We start from the raw sequence: 18,081 nt of genomic DNA, 5'->3' as shown, positions 1-18,081 counted from the left end.
GCACCCTGGGACCTGTAGTTCGGAGCGGGCGGCGCGTGCGCGCGGCGCAGGTCACGTGGGCGGTGAGGGGAGGGCGGGAAAGCGCTGAGGGAGCGCAGAGCGGAGAGAGGGGAGCGGGTGAAAAGCTTTATTTTATCGGCGGTTCTTGCTGCTTCTGAAGTGCTTCGTCCATTAAACACCGACCGCTGGGTGCTGAGGGGCTTTCCCCGCGAGGGAGATGATGTGGAGCTGTTGGAGCGAGCCCAAGGAGGCCATCCCTGCCTACGGCAGGGGGATGGAATAAAATAATTGATTCATAAATGTTAAAGGTTGGGAGGGAACTTAAAAATCTTGTTCCAACCACTGCCATGGGCTGGGGCACCTTCCACTACACCAGGTTGCTCCAAACCCTGTCCAGCCTGGGAGAAACAAATATAATTTGGGTAAAGGCTTTTACTGTTTTCTGTGCTTAAAGAGAAGCTGTGACTTCAGTAATAAATAAGGGAATATTAGCTATTCCTCCAACTTTGAATCATCTGACTTTTCTATTCTAGCAGTGCTCAGCAGATTTCTCTTGACCAAATTCTACAAATCCCACATTTTTTTCCCCCGTCTTTACTGAAAATATAAAGCAGTTTTTAGCATCTTTATCTCCCCACTGCTAGAAACAGCAGTGGAGTGTGGTGAGGAATCTGACGAGAAATGTCATTTTCCCTGTTCCCACCTGAAATTTTGTGCTGGAGACTCACAAATCCTTAAAAACAGCATTGTTTCTTGAATACAATTAATATTTTGCTTCCTGTGGTGGTGTTTTGGGATTTTTTTCCAGATAGAAGAACAGCTGGGTCAGCCGATTGAGCAGTCCAGTTACACCAGTTTAGTTTCTATGGGATCAATCACCATCTTAAGTCTTATTACCCCAAAATCCAGACAAATGCTCTGATTTGCTCAGATGGGGAAAAGGAGTTTCTATTATTTCTAAAACCTGGGATGCTAATTCCTTCTTAGTCCAAGTAATGTAAACATTTCAGTGTCTTTGATTACAGTAGACCTAAAAATGTCAGTGAGGGTCTTGATCCACCTTACTCTTCTCCGTTGGCTTTCCAGATCATTCCATAATCTTCACTGGGCTCCATCACCAGTTTATGCTCAAATCCATCCTTTTGAAGTGCTTACAGTCCAAAATGTAACAAATATATGTCCCTCCTTGGGATAAAACTTGTATTCCAAGGTTTACCTTCCATCCTGTTGTGAATTAACTGAAAGCTGCTGGTCCTTTTGTATTCTTCTTTATTTTAAAACTCCCGTTTTATATTCAGCAAATGTGCAAGTAGTGCCTGAGCTGCCAGTACCGTGCAACAGCTTTTGATGTGTTTATTTTGATGGAAGCCTCACTGGGATGGGCATTCCAAGTATTTCAGGAGGACTTTGCAAATCTGCGACACCAAACCCATAAAATGCATCTAAATATTCCATGCTGGGGGTGGATTTCTTGGTCCTTTAGGTTTTGAAAATCGATTTGCAAAGCCTAGGAAGAAATGATATATTTTTTAATGCAACAAATTCTGTATGCTATAGATGTTGATGATGTCATTCCTTAAGATAATACAGGATTTGAAAATACTTGACATTTCAGATCTTTCCCAAGCTTTAAGACATGAGAGAAAAACAACATCCTTGTGAATAAAGTTGTAAATGTGTAAAAACTGAATGTATAAAAGCCAATGAGCATTATTTGCAATGTTTGTAAGTGTTCTGCCTGGCATTTAGACTTCCAAAAACCAGGCTCTTCCTACCAAAACACCAAGAGGAAAACATACCAAAGTTAAGGAAAGACCTCGGAGAGTTTGTCGGGGCAGGTTCTGATGATCTTGTCAGTGAAGATGGACTGAAGATGCCTAGAAATAAAAAATGAGACTGGAGCAGTTGGTCACTGGTAATTCCAGAGCCAAACTCACGGAATCATGGAATCCTTTAGGTTGGAAAAGGCCTCTAAAATCATCAAGCCCAACCATCAAAGCAACACCAGCTCCATCTATCCTGGACTTGGACACTTCCAGGGATCCAGGGGCAGCCACAGCTTCTCTGGGTAACATGTGCCAGGGCCTCATCACCCTCACAGGGAGGAATTTCTTCCTTAATTTGTGCAATCCCATATTTACATGGAGTGGATTTACTACTGCAGCAAGATCTGCTGAGAAAACGTTTGCTCAGAAGTGCTTTATATACTTTTTAGCAGTCCTGTTTTCAAGATAAGCATTTTAATTTTTAGATGAAAGTGATTTTAGTGAGAAATTCCTTATTTATGCTCCAAGTAGACTGGGCAGAATCCAGGCTGGGGTTCACATTCTCCCACCAGCAATATCTCCCATTTTTAGGGTATTTGTCCCTCAACACTGGTTTGAATGACCTGTAGAATTTTGTAGTTTGTCCCCAAGGTCCCCAAAGGGCAGCACAGCATCCTTATGAGATTCCTACAACTACAGCTCTCCATGTGAGAAGCTGCTCAGCTGGCACATCTCTGTGCATTCTGCTCCAAAGTGCAGGGAATTTCACATTGGAAAAGTTCAGGTTCTTGATATTTCTATCCCACACATTTAAATACTTGCTTTAATCCATTGGGAAGATATGAGCCTGAAATACTTACTTTTTTTCACATTTTTCAATATTTTCAAGCTCTGCAAAAAGAGAAATAGAAAAAGACTTGTTGGAAAAAAAATGTGGGAAGCAGTGGATCAGGTACTGAGAGAAAGGGAATTTGCTGGTAACTGTACATGTATCACATCTCATATGAAGCAAACTTGTGCCATTCTCTTTGGCTTTTTCCTCATCATCCCAAATGCCTCCAGTATGTTTTTTTTTTCCTGCAGAATATTTTTATTCCTCTTGTTTTGCCCTAAACACGAGCAGTCTCAAAGCAGGCCCTGTTCCCCCAGTCAGCAGAGAGAGCAGCAGCAGCTGTGCCAGAGCCAACTCTTCTCTCTCCCCCTCTCCAATTTCCACAACCTTTCCTTTTGTTTCTTTTACCTTGCTCCTCCTGAAGCATTTCACGAGTTCTTTGGATGATGTTTCAGAGCGCTTGTTCTCCAAACCTGCAGGACTCGAGGAATTTCTTGCAGCAGGCCACAGACCTGGGAACATACATCATTCACACATTTTCAGTGGTCATTCACAGATTCTCCTGCTTTTTTCCAAGTGCTTTGTAGTTGCTTTTCATCTCCTCTAACGCAGCACTTCTAGAAAGTTCCTGCAGCTCCCCTGGCTGTGTTTATTTTTGTTGTATTTGCTGAACTCTCCGGCAGGGAAGTGCTGAAGCACTACCTTGTAATGCTTTTAACAAGTGGGCCATGCTCAGAAACCTACAGGTTTAGGTGTGACTGTCAATCCTCAGTTAAATCCTGAGAAAAGAGCTCAGCACTTACTTGCTGCCTCAGCGAGAACAAACGACTCAGGGGTTCTTTCGGGAAGCGGAGGAGGAGAATTGGAGCAATCCTGGGATGTCTCTGAGAAACCAAAGATAAAAGAGTTGGTTACCTAGCTTTAAAATAATATATACCTACATTATAACCAACTAGCATATCTCAGTTGTCTCAAACACACAACATGCAGGAAAAGAGGAGGCTGCAAAGAACCTCCTTGTATACAGGATGAGGTAGGAGCTGATCAGGAAATATAAAACTACCAGTTTGTTTGGTTGCAGAACTGTCCAGTTCTGGTTAGAACTATTTAGCTGCAGAACTGTTTTGCAACAATTTCCGTTGCACTGAGCACAGATCCTAAAGGCATTTACTAAATAAAGCAGTTTCAGAAAAAAAGCAGCTCTTAATTCCAAAGATTATCCCAGCGTTAAACTTGTACCTGTTCGTGGGCTCCAAAGCTTCACACTCTGGAAACAAAAAACAAGGCAGGTATTTAAAATTCCCACATCCAAATGTTGTTTTCTTGCACACAAGGAAGCCAGAGAAGATGAGGAAAGGATGTGATGTGCAAACACCCTCCCACACACACCTCCACGCTCATGTAAAGGAAGACAGACTTGTGCCTTGTTCTTCCACTTCACAGAGCTGTCACTCAGCTATGGGATGATCAAGAGATGCCTAAATTTTGTTCAGCTCCTGCTTGTTTCACAGGACTGTGTGAAGCTGAGCAGAACTCTAAACTCCTGTCTTCATTATCCTTCTCTAAATGAGGAACAATTTGTTTATTACCTCGTACTGGTCTTAGAATCCCAAAAATTAATGTTTGAACTAAAGTAGATGCTAATAAGAAGGGGCCTGACTGAGGCCACATCTTCTTTCCAATCCTGAGCCCTGAAATCCTTGGAAGTGTTCAAAGCCAGGTTGGACAGAGCTTGGAGCAAACTGGTCTAGAGGAAGGTGTCCCTGTTGTGGCAGGGGGTGCAATGGGATGATCTTAAGGGTGTCTTCCGACTCAAACCATTCCATGATTCTGTGATTCTGTGAAATAATTTATGGCAAGTACAAAGTGCCAAAACTAGGCACTCACAGAAAGAAACATGGTGAGAAAATTGGCATAGGAATAGTGCTGGAAGAGAGGTAAAAAGCCACTTACTTACCTTACAAGGTCTCAGTCTTGCAGGGTTGTGAAACCCATCTGAGTGAGACTCACCACTCCACTCCCTGGAGGTTCCAATATTTGGGTTTCTGTCTGGAATCTGGAAATCTGAAGTGGTCAGAGGAAATTGTCCTAGACACAATTGAACACCGGAGAGGTCATTTGTCACCCCAGGCAGCCAGAGCACAGGCACTGCCAGATGCTAAGGAACCACACCAATGCTGGATGAGCCCTCAGAGCCTCTCAGCCCCCACATTTCATATTGATAATCACTTACCTGACTCACTGGCCACAATGAAGGACTCGGGGGTACGCTGGGGCAGGGGTGGAGGAGCATCATCATCGTCTGGCTGTGGCAGGGGGGCTGGTTGGAGAGACACAGACAGGTTACTGGCATGGCAGGACACGAGGGGGACCACAGACCTGTGGAGAGGAGGGGGCTGCTCCTGCCCTGCCACGCACCAGAGATGATGGTTAAACACCTCTGAACTGTCGTTAAAAACCCAAATAGCTCTCAGCACCAACTGCACAAGGAAAATGAGCATAGCCCAGCAGGGAGCTGGGCACACAGCTGGTGGTTCCACTGCTGCTTGGCTTGGGCTACAACTCCCAGGACTTCCCAAGGGCACTGGGATAACGAGCATGTCTTTGTGACATTGAATGCTGAAGGGCCTGAGCAGGACAAAGTGGAGCAAGTGCCAAAGCTGTGGACAAGGGGAAATGTCTGGCTGGACCAGAAGTACCCAGATCAAGGAAAAATTCCACCTTCCTCGTATGGCAGGTGATGGTTTTAAGGGTACAGATCTGGGCAAAACACTTATATTGGATCATGGAATCACAGAATGGGTTGGGTTGGAAGGGATTGTAAAAAACATTTAGATCCAACACCCCTACCACGGGTGTCACCCACTTCAGAGCCCCTGAAGTCCTGGATCTGTCAATCTGAGTGAGACTTCAGTGTCCCCCACATGCACTCTGCAGCAAAGAGTGGGGTTTGACCTGAAAACTAGATCCTGAGAGAAAACCATTTCTGGGAACTTTTTGAATGCTTTTTGGAGCACCTTGGTGTAAGAATTGGTCAGCACCCGTCCCTGCCTCCCTGTAAGAGGTGTTCCTAGGTGACACAGTGTTTCAGAGCAGCTGTGTAATGCAACCCCCAAAATTACGCTGTTCTAAAAATGTTGTTTATGGGAAAAAAATTAAGGCAGGATGCAAAGAGTGTGAGGGTGAAACCTGTTGCTCCCTCAGTTCCCAGTCCTGGGGAGCAGCTACCGCCCTGCCTGGACACCAGATGACCACACTGACCACTTCCACCGGCACGCCCCTGTCCAGGGTGACCTGGTCCTGTGTGACCCCTTGTCCCAATAGCACTCACCCGAGGGGAACAGCCTCTCCTCGTTCAGGGGAGCGTGGTGGGACGATGGGGAGCTGGCTGTGGTGAGCTGTAGTGGGGCACTGGCAGAGCTAGAAGGGAGAAGCTCATCCTGCCCCTCCAGAAAGGGAAACACAGGGGACACGGGGTCATCTGGAGAGAGTGATGAGAAGTAGGGATCTTCTGCTGAGCACAGGTGAGGGTGAGGACATTGCCCCTGCTTCCTGTTCCTTGGGGGTTTGTCTGCTTCCCGTCTGGAGGGGCTCAGGTCCACAAGGGAAGATCCATCGTGGAAGCTTGACTGACCAGTGTTTGGCCACTGTGAACTCCAAACAGGCTTGGCATCCCCTGCATCCCAGGAGTTTCCTCCCTGCTGCCCCAGCGCTGAAGGGGTCGATAGAGTCCATGCCAGAGGTGCTCTGGCACCAGGCTCCCTCCCTCCTGCTGCCTTTGGCTCCAGCTCCAGCTCCCAGCTGCGGCGTTTCTGAGGGGCATCCTCAGCGCCCCAGGGCTCGCCGGCAGCCTCCTTCCTGCAGCTGCTGAAGTTCAAAGCACCGAAGGAGATGGCCTGCCTGATGGGGGGCACTCTCCGGGCAGAGCTGGGCTGTGCCCCCGTGGCCCACAGCGAGGGCAGGGATGCTTTGCTCTGTGCCACCAGAGGGAGATGTTGGTGCCCATCCTTCTGCAGAGGGAGATGTTGGTGTGGAATCTGCTCCTGTGGCTCTGAGCTGCAGTAAAGCACAAGAAAGTGGTGTGGAGTCAAAGCCATCGAGGGCTGGGAAAATGTTAGTCCACTAACAGAGCCCACAGCATTGTCCCTAGGAGCAGTTCTCTCAGGAATGCAGAGCCCAGCTCAGCCTCAAGCTAGGAGCACAGGGAAGGACTGAGCTCCATTGGAACACAGTGAAATGGTGAACACAGGAGGGCCCTTTACGCCAGCAAACTGAACCCCAAAAAGCAAAATTATTCACAGAAAGCAGGCACTGCAACCCAAAGCATGCCCACAGAGAGATCCCACCACCCTTGGAAGCTGCTGGTGTTGGGAAGTTGGACTCCTCAGGATTGCTGTTCCTGCAGAAAGGGGCACTGGAGTGGAATGTGCAGATGGAAAATGGGACCAATGTGGGGGCACTCCATGCCAGGCAGAGGGTTGGGATGACCCAGCCCTTGGTATCTCCATGTTTGTGAGACTTTTTTATATTGTTTTATACTCTTTTCATTTCTTATGTGAAAAACTACATTAAATAAACCCCGGGGCAGAAGAAGGGCACAGATAATGGCACACAGGGAAGAGGCTGAGGCACATCAGTGAGAAGTGCAGGAATTATTAGGAAATTAAGAAAAAATTCTTCACTGAAAAGGTGATCGGGCATTGGAGCAGGCTGCCCAGGGAAGTGGTGGAAATACTGTCCCTGCAGCGTTCCAAAAGCATGCAGATGTTGGTTTAGTGTTGGACCTGGCAGTGCTGGATTAATGGTTGGATTCACTGGTCTTAGAAGACTTTCCCAATCTTTGATTCTTTGAACTATGTTAGGAACAAACATGAGAGTCAAGGTGGGACTCAAGGGAGGCAGCAGATCCTGACAACTGAAGTGTCCCAAAGCACACATCAGAAAGTGCAGCTCTCTGAAATCCTGTGGGTAACTGCAAACACCAACCAGGGATACTTGTGCTGAGGCCTTACCAGGTGAGTGAACTCAGGCCGTAAATATCTTCCACTGGAGTCAGGACTGGCTTGGCTACAGGATGCCCTGCTGCTTCCTAGGGAAAGGAGATGTTGGCAAACAAGAGTGAGGAGGCAGAATGCAAAGAACACCAACATGCTGCTTCAGGAGCTGGAATTTTTGCTAACTATTTTAATTACTAAAGCACTTGGGAAATGACCAGCACCAACTTGAGATCACCAAGCTGGAGCTGAAAGCTGCAGACAGAGCCTCCTGAAGTGCAACTCCTGCCAGCATCTTTCTGAAATGAGAGTACAGGGAGCCCTACAACCATCCAGCTGTGCCAAACAGCTGCCAGGCAGCCTGTGCAGACACTCTGCCATCAGGAGCCCTCACTGGGCATGTGGCTGGGCAAGCTGAGTGCTGGTTTTGTTAGTGACACCTCTCATGGCCATCCCCATGCTCTGCATGGTGTCCTCAGAGGATGGAGAGGTTTAGGGGGGCCGAGAGGTTTGGGCAGGAGCTACAAAACCACATCCTGCCTTGAAACGTCCTCTGCATTCTGTGTCAACTCAGCCCTGTGTGACCTTTGCTCACAGACAGTCCAAAAAGGCTTTTTCAGTTATTTTCTCACTCAGCTCTGGCTTGGAACATCCTGCAAATACTATGGCAAAACTGAGGCACAAGTCCCATCGCAGGATCCTCTTTCCAATTCTTTAGATAAAAGTTTCTGACAAATTGAGCTCACTGTGATCTTCCAGGCTTTGCTGTGGTGCATTAACTCTCCTGGATTCAATCCAGTGAGGCTCAGCACTCACAGAACAGCAAGAGCAAAGAAAACCTTAACCAGGGATGTTTTGGCTATTCCTGTTAATATGCAACTTCATACCAAGATCACATTGTTTTTCCTCAGAGGTGCAACAGATTTGTGAGACTTTGCCATGTTTTTTCCCAAGATATTTCTCCCTATGCCCTCCCACAGACAGGCTGTAGTGCTGATTCCCTCACTAACACAGTGAGGTGACACTTTCAGCCTCACTGCCTTGTGATCCCAACCTTCCCAACCAGGTCTGAAAATCCCTCAGTTGCTTGCAAGCATTCCCTGAAGACAATTTTCACTGGCACATCCCCATGAAAATCAGCCACTCTTGTAGAATGCTGGTGCTTTTCTATTAATGCATAAAATCAAACAAATATGAAAAGGTACAGAAAATGGAAAGTGGTTTTAAGACTGGAGAAAATCTGGGTCTTGTTTGCGATAAGCATTGCACATTCAGGGGAAGAGGTGGATTCTCATGGGTTAACTTTAAAAGACACTCAGTTTGGGTTTCAAGGGGAGCAGAAAATATGGGAATTAATCCCAGGTCTGCAGCAGGAATTGAGGTTAAAGCTGGGTTGCAAGAGGCAGGGTGTTTGTCCTGGGACTTTCACCTGTGAAGCTGCAGAATCTTTCTGGGCATCCAGTGCTTGAATCTGCCTTTTGAAGAGCTCAATCACCGCATCGTAAACCAGCTCGTACTGCTCCTGCATTCCACACAGACAAACAACGTGAGAGCAAGGCCTGTGGGACCTGTAAATGGCCACCTCTTCCCAAATCAAGCATCACCCCCGAGAGAAGCTGCCTTTCCTGTCCGTTGGCAGGGTGTGAATTCTGAGAAGAGGCAGAAGCCACAGCTCTCACAGGGTTCACACCGAAGCATTTGGGGGTTTTTGGGTGCACAAACAATGCTGTTCTGCATTGAGCTTCCTCCTCAGCCTGTTGCAGCTGAGAAAAGTTCCCACTTTATTGCCTGGACAGTCCCTGGTTTCACAGTGTAAGCGTTTGATAAATCACACTGTCCCAGCTGTCCACAAGGAAATGCTCAGCTACCGAATTGATTTCTGCAACATCATTGTTCTGTTCACAAAAGGGACTTTGCAGAACATCTCCACACCACTGCTCTGGGTTTCCCTGCTGTGAACCCTCCTGGGGAAAGGGTGAGGTCCCAGCCTGGAGCAGCTGGTGAGGTTCCCCAAACATACCTTGGTCTGCACTATGCACGGCCTTTGTGTGCGCATTTCTTGGATCAGACTGAATACACTGAAGTTCACTGGAACAATCTTGCAAGAAAGAGAAAAGACAAGATGGTTTTAAAGTAAAAGAGGAGAGATTTAGATTATATATTGGGAAGGAATTCTTCCCTGTGAGGGCGGGGAGGCCCTGGCACAGAGTGCCCAGAAAAGCTGTGGCTGCCCCATCCCTGGAAGGGTTCAAGGCCAGGTAGGATGGAGCTCAGAATAACCTGGGATAGTGGAAAGTGTCCCTGCCCATGGCAGGGGGTTGGAAAGAGATCTTTAATTGGGTCCTTCCAACCCAATCATCCCATGATTTCTATGATTTCTCTGATAACAATTACAGACAGGTCTAATTCCAGCAAGTTTCCAAGTCATGACGCAGTTCAGAGCACTGTCTGAAATCCAGGCCTGCCACTGCAAGAATTTTAAACAAAGGACCTGCTTAAAGTGCTATTTTGTTTATTACAAAGCAGCCTCCTACCTCCTGTCTCACACTCCACAGAAAATATCCTTTTTATACCAGCACTGCTAACAGCTGTGGGCAGCACGAAGGATGACACTGATTTCCCAGTTGGATAGGTTCAGTGGAACAGAAGACAGCAGGCCAGAGATTACTGCCTGTGCATCATTACTGTAGAGTAAAGCAAGGTGGTGGTTTGGAACCACTGAATATCTAATTTGTGAGTGTGGAGAGACAATTACAGACCATAAAGATGTATTGAAGAGTGAATGTCAGCACAGGGCCAGAGGGAGGAGTGGAGAGGGGTTCTGCCCCATGGTGTGATGTTGTCACTTTGGGATAGGGTGGGAGCAGTGGAAGTGCCTGAAGAGAGAGGAGTGGCACAAACTGGGAATGGGGAATCAGCAGTTTGGCCACTGCCATTCTCCTGTCAGGCCCTGGGGAGCTCCCATTCACCTGAAATCCACCTGAGTGCAGAGGGGGTGAAAGGGAGAGGGAAGGTTGGGGAGGGACAGAGGAGTGCAGGTGCCATGGCAGGCAGCGAGGGGTTTGCACTCACCCCGTCCTTCAGCAGCTTCTGCGTGTAGTCAATGGCACAGATGACTCCAGTTCTGCCACAGCCAGCACTGCAATGACAGCCACAGCAGGGTTGCCAGCACAGCTCAGAGGTGGGCACGCTGTGTTTTCTGACAAGGATATTTGGAGAAGACCCACAGCCACCTGTGACCCTCCCATCCCACACAGGGGAAGGTGCAGACCTGCATGATGGTCCTGCTGCAGCTTCAGCCCATACAGGGCTCTGCTGCACAGGGTTGGGAGGCACAGCTCATCCCCTGAGAACACATCTCAGTCCTCCCGTGGTGACCACACGTGGACATGCCCAGTGGTGGTGCTCTTAACCAGACCTTCTCACTCTCCACAGCTCCCTGACAGGAGGGTGTACCCAGCCAGATGTTGGTCTCTTCTCCCAATTAACGAGGGACAGGATAAGAGCAGATGGCCTCAAGTTGCCCCAGGGGAGGTTTAGATTGGATATTAGGGAACATTTATCCAGCAAAAGCATTGTCAAGCACTGGCACAGGCTGCCCAGGGCACCATTGAAAAGCCGTGTAGATGTGGCACTTGGGGCTGTGGTTTAGTGGTGGCCTTGGCAGTGCTGGGCTGCTGGTTGGACTCAACAGTTTTAAAGGTCTTTTCCAACCTAAACAGTTCCATGATTCTATGATTCTATTGCTGGCCTGCTGCTACCTCCTTCCCTGTCCCCTGGCCATGCTGGCTGCCCTCAGAGGAGCCCTTTGCCTCAGGGATTCCCACGAGAGGAGCGTGGCTGTGGGCTCAGCCAGCTTCCCTGCACTGTGACCCCTCAGGATGCAGGAGCATGGGGGGCTTAGGGCCAGCAGCCCTTCCCTGCTGGCAGCCAGGTCACCCACCTGCAGTGGATGCACACAGGGACACTGTCATCGGGCTGGTAGCAGCGAATGTCCACAACAAGCTCCAGGATGGGCTCGATGGATGAGGGGACGTGGTGGTCTGGCCAGTTTTTGTAGTGGAAGTGGTAGATGGTGCGGGTTGCCTGCAGGAGGAGAGCAGTGGCAGGGTGTGGGATGTCAGCACAGAGAGGGAAGCTGGATTGCTGCACACATCTCCAGCCCCCATCTGCACCAGCAGGCAAAGGACACAGGAGCAGTTTGCAGCTGGTTTTGCTGCAGGAGCTGTTTTGTGACATTCTTGGCCTCACTTACCCAGAGTCTGATTTACCATGACTGACAAACAGCTTCAGAAACTGAGGTCTGAGTTAATGAATTTTTTACTTTCTTTGTTCCCTGAGCTGCTGTCAAATCTAATTCAGCAGCCTGAGCAGTGTAAAACTTTCTGCACAAAATGTACCATATTTTAATATATTATTTATATAACAAAGCTGGCCAAGGTGCAGATTCTGCCTCGACCTTTCCTACTTACCCCATTCAGGGTCACCTTTAAAGTTCTGATCACATACTCATTCTTCTTCTCCTCAGCTTCCTGCAGGACAAGAAGTCAGAGTCACATTTTCTGTGGGTGCCACGGGGTGGGACAGGGTGCTGAGGTGGCTGCACTCACACAGGTGATGGAGAAGGAGCCGCAGTGCAGGGGGGAGCTCTCCACCTCTGCCCAGTACCGCTCACACTTCTTCTGTTGGGACAAGCAAGTTTTGGTTATTCCCCACTGGCCCAGCTGTGCTGTCTCCTCTCACTTTTCAACACAAAATTCACGCTGGGAAGAGGCTCAGCTCTTGCTGCCAGCCAGTTCCAGCCTCCCCTTCCCTGGAGCTGCCACTGCTGGTTTTCCTTTTCCAGAGAGACTCTATGTATTGGAGATGGCTAAAGAATTTCATGGAATCCCAGACTGGTTTGGTTGGAAGGGACATGAAAGATCATCTCATATCATCCCCTGCCATGGGCAGGGACATCTCTCACTGGACCATTTGCAGCTGGAGACCCAGGAAACATCTCATATTTGACAAAAACTTGCTGACAATAATGGGATTTAATAAAAATCTGCATCTCTCACCCTGCCCTGGCACTGTCACAGCAGAGGCTGTCCTTGACACACTACTCACCTTTCCCATTTCAAACTCCATACAAGCCATGACCACGACCTGCAGAGAGAAGGTTCATTAGAAATGTCTGAACATTAATTTCTTATCCAGGCAGCAAAATCAAACTCATCACTTGCAAGTATTTATCAGAGATGAGGAAGCTCTGTGAGCTGCCTTCCCCCAGGCCCCAACAGCCAGACAAGTCACACTGGGGACATCACCCACAGCCTGGCACAAGGACCTTCCCAGCCAGAGCCCAAAGGCAGGGACAGCCACCAGCAGACTTGGCATGAGTGGGAGGAGGCTGATGGGAGGGATGTGGGACACACACAATGTCTGGAGCAAAACCCTGACACTCCTACTGGCTCACAAAGGACTTCTGGCCATAAGGACAACTTTTCTTGAAAAAAAAGACATATAAATTTTCAGCATAAATCTGCACCTTACCGAGACTTCATACTCCCAAATCATCCTCCAAAAGTCAATGACAGTAGTGGGGAGAGGACCCTGGGTTGCAATGTATGCTCTTGGCCCATAGACACCCTGGAACATTCAAACCAGACATGGACACATCTGTGCATAGTTCACTAGCAAAAGTAAAGTCATTCCTCTCTTTGAATTTACTTCTATCCAGCAAGCCCGTTGAGAATTTAGGACTTTTATATAGTTGAATTTTGGGCATGTACATCAACTCAAGCAGTGGTGTGCAAACCAAGCTGGGGAGCTGGGCTTGAGCTGACATCTGCTCCTAGAGACCAGCAGCAGTTCTTGCATTGCATCTGGGAGCTTGGAGATGATGTGGCCACAGAATGAACCATGATCCTGTTGGGAAGGTCTGTTCTGCAGCAGAAGAGCCCTGGGTCATGGAGAATGAAGGGAACCTTCTATCTATCTATCATCTATCTATCTATCTATCTATCTATCTATCTAATCTCTCTCTCTCTCTCTCTATTTATCTATGTATCATCTGTCTACCTATCTGAGAAGGGTCATAGGCCCAGAACAGTCCCAAAACACATGGAGCTGCTGCTGGAGCACTGTCCATGCTGCCCAGCCCCGTTGCTCACCCCAGCAGCAGGTCCAGGCCGTGCAGCACTGCAAGGCTTCCTGCCTCAGCACTGGTTTCAGCCCAGGCAACTCTGGCCACAGGCAATTCTGCACCACTGTCACCCACCAAAGGCAGCAACGGCAACGAGGAAGTTGGGGCTGTGAACCACAAGCTGTTCCACCCCCAGCCCCAGCACAAGCACATTCCCTGCCCCTAGCCTGGTGCCTCTGTGCTGCACAGGGGGTTTTGGGGGGCTCACTGCTTGTGCACATCTTCTTACATCAGTTATCCTTGAGCACAGCCCAGAAACTGCTGCAGAGCCCTCTGGCTCATCAGAGCCCCTGACTTGCTCCTTCCAGCACAACCCAATGAGGTGGCACCACCAGCACTTTTGCAGGACAAAATGCCATGGAAGAAGAAATACCTTGATGAAGTTGGCATTGATGTAATGAGAATCTGTGTCGGATGTGATCAGGGACAACTCCACTCTGCTGTGATCAACTGCAAGAGCAGAAGAAGCAGTAGTCAGTATCTGTCTTTCATGGTCACTGGGTTCCTGGAGGGCACTAGGTGCTTTGGGGAGCACTCACATCAGGGAGCTCATCAGGTGGCTGTGCAGGCAGCTGAGGTCCCTCCCACACCTCCCTCAACCCTGCTCAGAAGTGCTGCTGCCTACACACACAGGGATGGACAAGATCCTTGTGGAGAGTGGGGGAGGCTTTAGGGGAGAGCTGCAGGTGCTGCCACGACCCCAGTGCAACACTGATCCCCTCTGACCATGCAGCAAGCCAGGACCAAAATCACCTAAATGCACTCCAGGCTCTAACCTCATCTGCATGTTTGACGTAGGAGGGTTTGAAAGTTGGACTTGATCTTGGAGGTGTTTTCCAACCTTAATCATTCTGTGATTTACCTTTTTTCCAAGTAAGAATGGGTGAAAGAGACAGTCTGCTCTGATCCTGGGACAGACTGTCCTTTGGAGACTATTGCACCAAGCCAGGACAAGCCACAGCAGCATTTGCCTGCTTTGTACATCATGGAGATGTCACTGTCCAAAGGCCTTTGGATGCAAGTGGTTGTAAAGCTACCCAGAAAGCTAGCAAGGATAATCACTGGAGGATGTGTTTCCTAGTGAACAGAAGTTCTTCTGTCTGTAGAAATATCACAGAATATCCTGAGCTGGAAGTGACCCACAAAAATCATCGAGTCCAACTCCAGTCCCTGCACAGACACCCCCAAAATCCCACTATGTGCCTGAGAGTGTTAATGTGTGCCAAAGTCTTCCAGAGCAGGCACTGTGGCAGCTAAAGCCCTAAATCTGAACAGCAGGATTCAAAGCCAGCAGGCAGCAGTGAGATGCTCACATACAACAACTGTGCAGGCAGGCACTGGAGGATGAAAACAAGAAAAGCAAGAAAAACAAAAGGCTGAGTGGGAACATTTGCCATTTCCAACCTACAGGGTAAGATGTCCTTGTATCTGTTCTTCTTGACATTCTCTGGCTGCTCAGACGCTGCTGTCGGGTAGATTTTATCCGATCTGTACTTTGTTGACTGTCTCTTCAGCTTCTGTGATAAAAGAGTGGAACAAATTACAGCAGACGTACAACAGCCAGTGCACTACTAGAGAGCACATGAAGGTCTCAGGGGGTCATGTTTGCTACCACAAAGAGAGCTCGGCGCCATTAATTCTTTCCTGAGTGGCTTTTCTCGGGGCAAGAATAGACACAGAACCACCTGAGAGCCCCAGCTGAGACTTCTGAAGAATGGAAAGTGTGTGCTGAGGCAGTGCCCACATGTCAGTTTGTGAAGAGACACAAAGTGAGTGAGGCCCAGGGGAATCACTCTCGGCACAAATGGCACCCAGATCAGAGGAGTGACAATGTCAAAGCACCTTGAACAAAGGATATCAGAGAAGACAGGTAAATCTATTGATTTTTCTCACTTTGGTAGAGATGCTCCCATCCATAGCTGGAAGCAGTGATGCTCAAGCCACTAAGGGAGCACAAGGAACTGAAACAGAGTAGCTCCATGGACTGATGAAAGAGAAGGGAAAGGGATTCCTGGGACAGACCCTTAGGGCTGCAAATCTCTCATCTCTTTCATTTTCAGGATAAAGCTGCAGCACTCACAGAGAGCTAAAGCATCTTTCTCCTGGCAAAGCATACAATTTTATTTCTCTGCCACCAGCTGCTAAATAACACACACTATTTGTTACCATCAGCTTCAGAAGCACCATCCTTGCTATATTTTTTCTTTCGTATTTTTGTGTCCAGGTTGTTGGTTTTTAATATTGAACTGCAGTTTTAAAACACTAAATTCAGCCGTAATACCCCAGGAATTAAATCTCAGAGATCTGATGGGATGAGTCAGGGAGGAGGTACAGGAGGCTCAAGAGAGTCCATTTGTCCAGTCTCAATTAATTAAGAATGTGGGGCAGATACTTGGTCCCACAAGGAGAGGGCAGGAATTAGGACGGAGGAATGGCACTGAACATTTCTATCAAATTTGGAAACACAAGCCAACACGATCGCCTGGTGAGGCTTCTGCCTTGCAAAAGTGGCTGCAAATCAGGTCACTCTGAGAAGATCTTATCCCATTCAAGATGAAATGCAGCCTTGCCCATTTCCACCTGCCATTTTGGTCAGAAATGGATACATTGGGCTGCTGGAGCCAGCCTGAGCACCAGGGCTCAGAGTCTGCTGCCTCACAAACACACACAGACACCCCAGCAGAGAGGGGAAACTCATCAGCTTGTGACAGAGCTTTGTTCCATGGAACAACAGACTGTCACTGCAGGCTCAGATTAATCACTTCCCTCCACCCAGACACCTGGAAACCAAGCACTTGGCTTTCTCCGAGTGTTTGAAGTGCCAGATTTTGTTGGTACGACAGAGCAGGGCTGGAGCTTATGGGGACCCCTCAGTAACCCAGAGCCCACTGCCAGGGGTTGTCTGGTGTTTGACACATCTCAGATCTCACAGAGGTGCCAGTTTTACCCTTCCCTGCGTCTGTTAAAGCTGGGCAATGTCTCTGCCTCTCAGAGCAGCCCAGACAGCCTGTCAGAGCCACCAGCCTCTAGCTGATACACCAAGAGCCATCTCCAGCCCCCAGCTTTAGCTGTGAGATGGTGTGTTGGCATCTGAGCCTCACCCCTGGCACCCAAACAAATATATCAGAGAGCTCACAAATTCAGGGCAATACAGAACACAGGTGGTGGTGGGAGCCATCCTGCTTTTTGCAGCTTTTGCCTTGAGGGAACAAGATAGTAGTTTCCAGGAAGGGCCAGGAGCACTCCTGGATGTAGAGAAAATATATCCAAGATCCCAGAATGGTTTGGGTGGGAAGGGACCTTAAAGGTCATCTCGTTCCACTCCTGCCATGGCAGGGACACATTCCATTGTCTCAGGTTGCTCCAAGCCCTGTCCAACCTGGCTTTACACACTTCCAGGGATGGGGCAGCCACAGGTTCTCTGGACAACATGAGCCCCATGGAAAGAAATATAAGCTAAGTCAAGGAGCAGCCGGAGATCCCTGGCAGGAACACATGTGCCACATGTCTAACAGATGGCAGTGGGGACAAGCGACAGAGGCTCCATATTCCTCCCTGTCCCCCCGGTTGTGTCACCAGGGCCAGAGGTTCCACATTCCGCCCTGTCCCCCAGGTCTGTCACCAGGCAAAGTGAAACCATGTCCCGACAAGTGCATTTGCCAAGCAGAAAACAGGAAGCACTCTGGCAATTAGTTAAAAAGCAAACAGTTCAAATGCAAACAATTAAATTCCTCTTGTGTCTTTACATTCCTCTTAGCCCAGTAAACTCCTGGGTGTCTGCTAAAAGTCCTAGAAAATCTTACTGTCACATGTTTGAGAAGTGAGCAAGCGGTTCCCTCTGAAATGAGCTGAGCAGAGCCTGGGGTGAACTCACCAAAAACTCCTCTGCAAACTCTCCTCGGTTGAGCTTCTTGCCTTGGGCCCTTTCCAGGTTCTGTCTCAGGATCCCCCTTTGGTCCATGGTGCCAGAGCCGCAGTGTGCCTGGCCTGGCCCTCCTGGGAAGGGACATGTCAAGTGATCAGCAGCGGAAGGCACCGCCGGGGAGTGCTGGCTGTGGTTTTCTGACTTCATCACAGCCCTAAAGGAAATTAGTGCGTAGCAGATAATCCTGAGCCAACACCACAACAACAAAACCCACAGCACGGCGCCCCCGTGCCCTCTTTTCCAGCCACCCCCACGTGGCATGGGGTGGGCACCAAGGACAGGGTGGGCACCAAGTACAAGGTGGGCACCATGGACAGGGTGGGCAGCAAGGACAGGGTGGGCACCAAGGACAGGGTGGGCACCATGGACAGGGTGGG

General features: G+C 48.8%; 2 protein-coding genes across 3 annotated transcripts in view; both read right to left on the bottom strand.

Moving 5' to 3' along the window:
* AP4B1 (adaptor related protein complex 4 subunit beta 1) overlaps positions 1-18,081 on the bottom strand; it is a 45,539-nt gene that overhangs the window by 18,834 nt on the left and 8,624 nt on the right. The window lies entirely within an intron of this gene.
* Positions 1,253-17,834, bottom strand: PTPN22 (protein tyrosine phosphatase non-receptor type 22). Of its 2 annotated transcripts, XM_085082832.1 has the most exons (21): positions 17,654-17,833; positions 15,188-15,296; positions 14,153-14,229; positions 13,128-13,223; positions 12,702-12,740; positions 12,203-12,274; positions 12,065-12,124; positions 11,536-11,678; positions 10,665-10,731; positions 9,613-9,690; positions 9,022-9,114; positions 7,611-7,687; positions 5,930-6,654; positions 4,832-4,918; positions 4,556-4,686; positions 3,838-3,865; positions 3,402-3,482; positions 3,007-3,110; positions 2,627-2,657; positions 1,800-1,877; positions 1,253-1,507 (listed from the first exon to the last, which is right to left on the bottom strand). In XM_085082832.1, the coding sequence occupies exons 1-21, from the start codon at positions 17,738-17,740 to the stop codon at positions 1,443-1,445; spliced, it is 2,328 nt and encodes a 775-aa protein (XP_084938958.1). In that variant the 5' UTR covers positions 17,741-17,833; the 3' UTR covers positions 1,253-1,442. The 2 variants fall into 2 exon arrangements, with proteins under 2 accessions (XP_084938958.1, XP_084938959.1); XM_085082833.1 differs by lacking the exon at positions 1,800-1,877 and having other exon boundaries at positions 17,654-17,834.

The sequence above is a fragment of the Lichenostomus cassidix genome, chromosome 26 (genome assembly GCF_008360975.1).
Source record: "Lichenostomus cassidix isolate B80296 chromosome 26, HeHo_3.0, whole genome shotgun sequence".
NCBI lineage: Eukaryota > Metazoa > Chordata > Aves > Passeriformes > Meliphagidae > Lichenostomus > Lichenostomus cassidix.
This window is presented reverse-complemented; position numbering and strand designations above follow the sequence as displayed.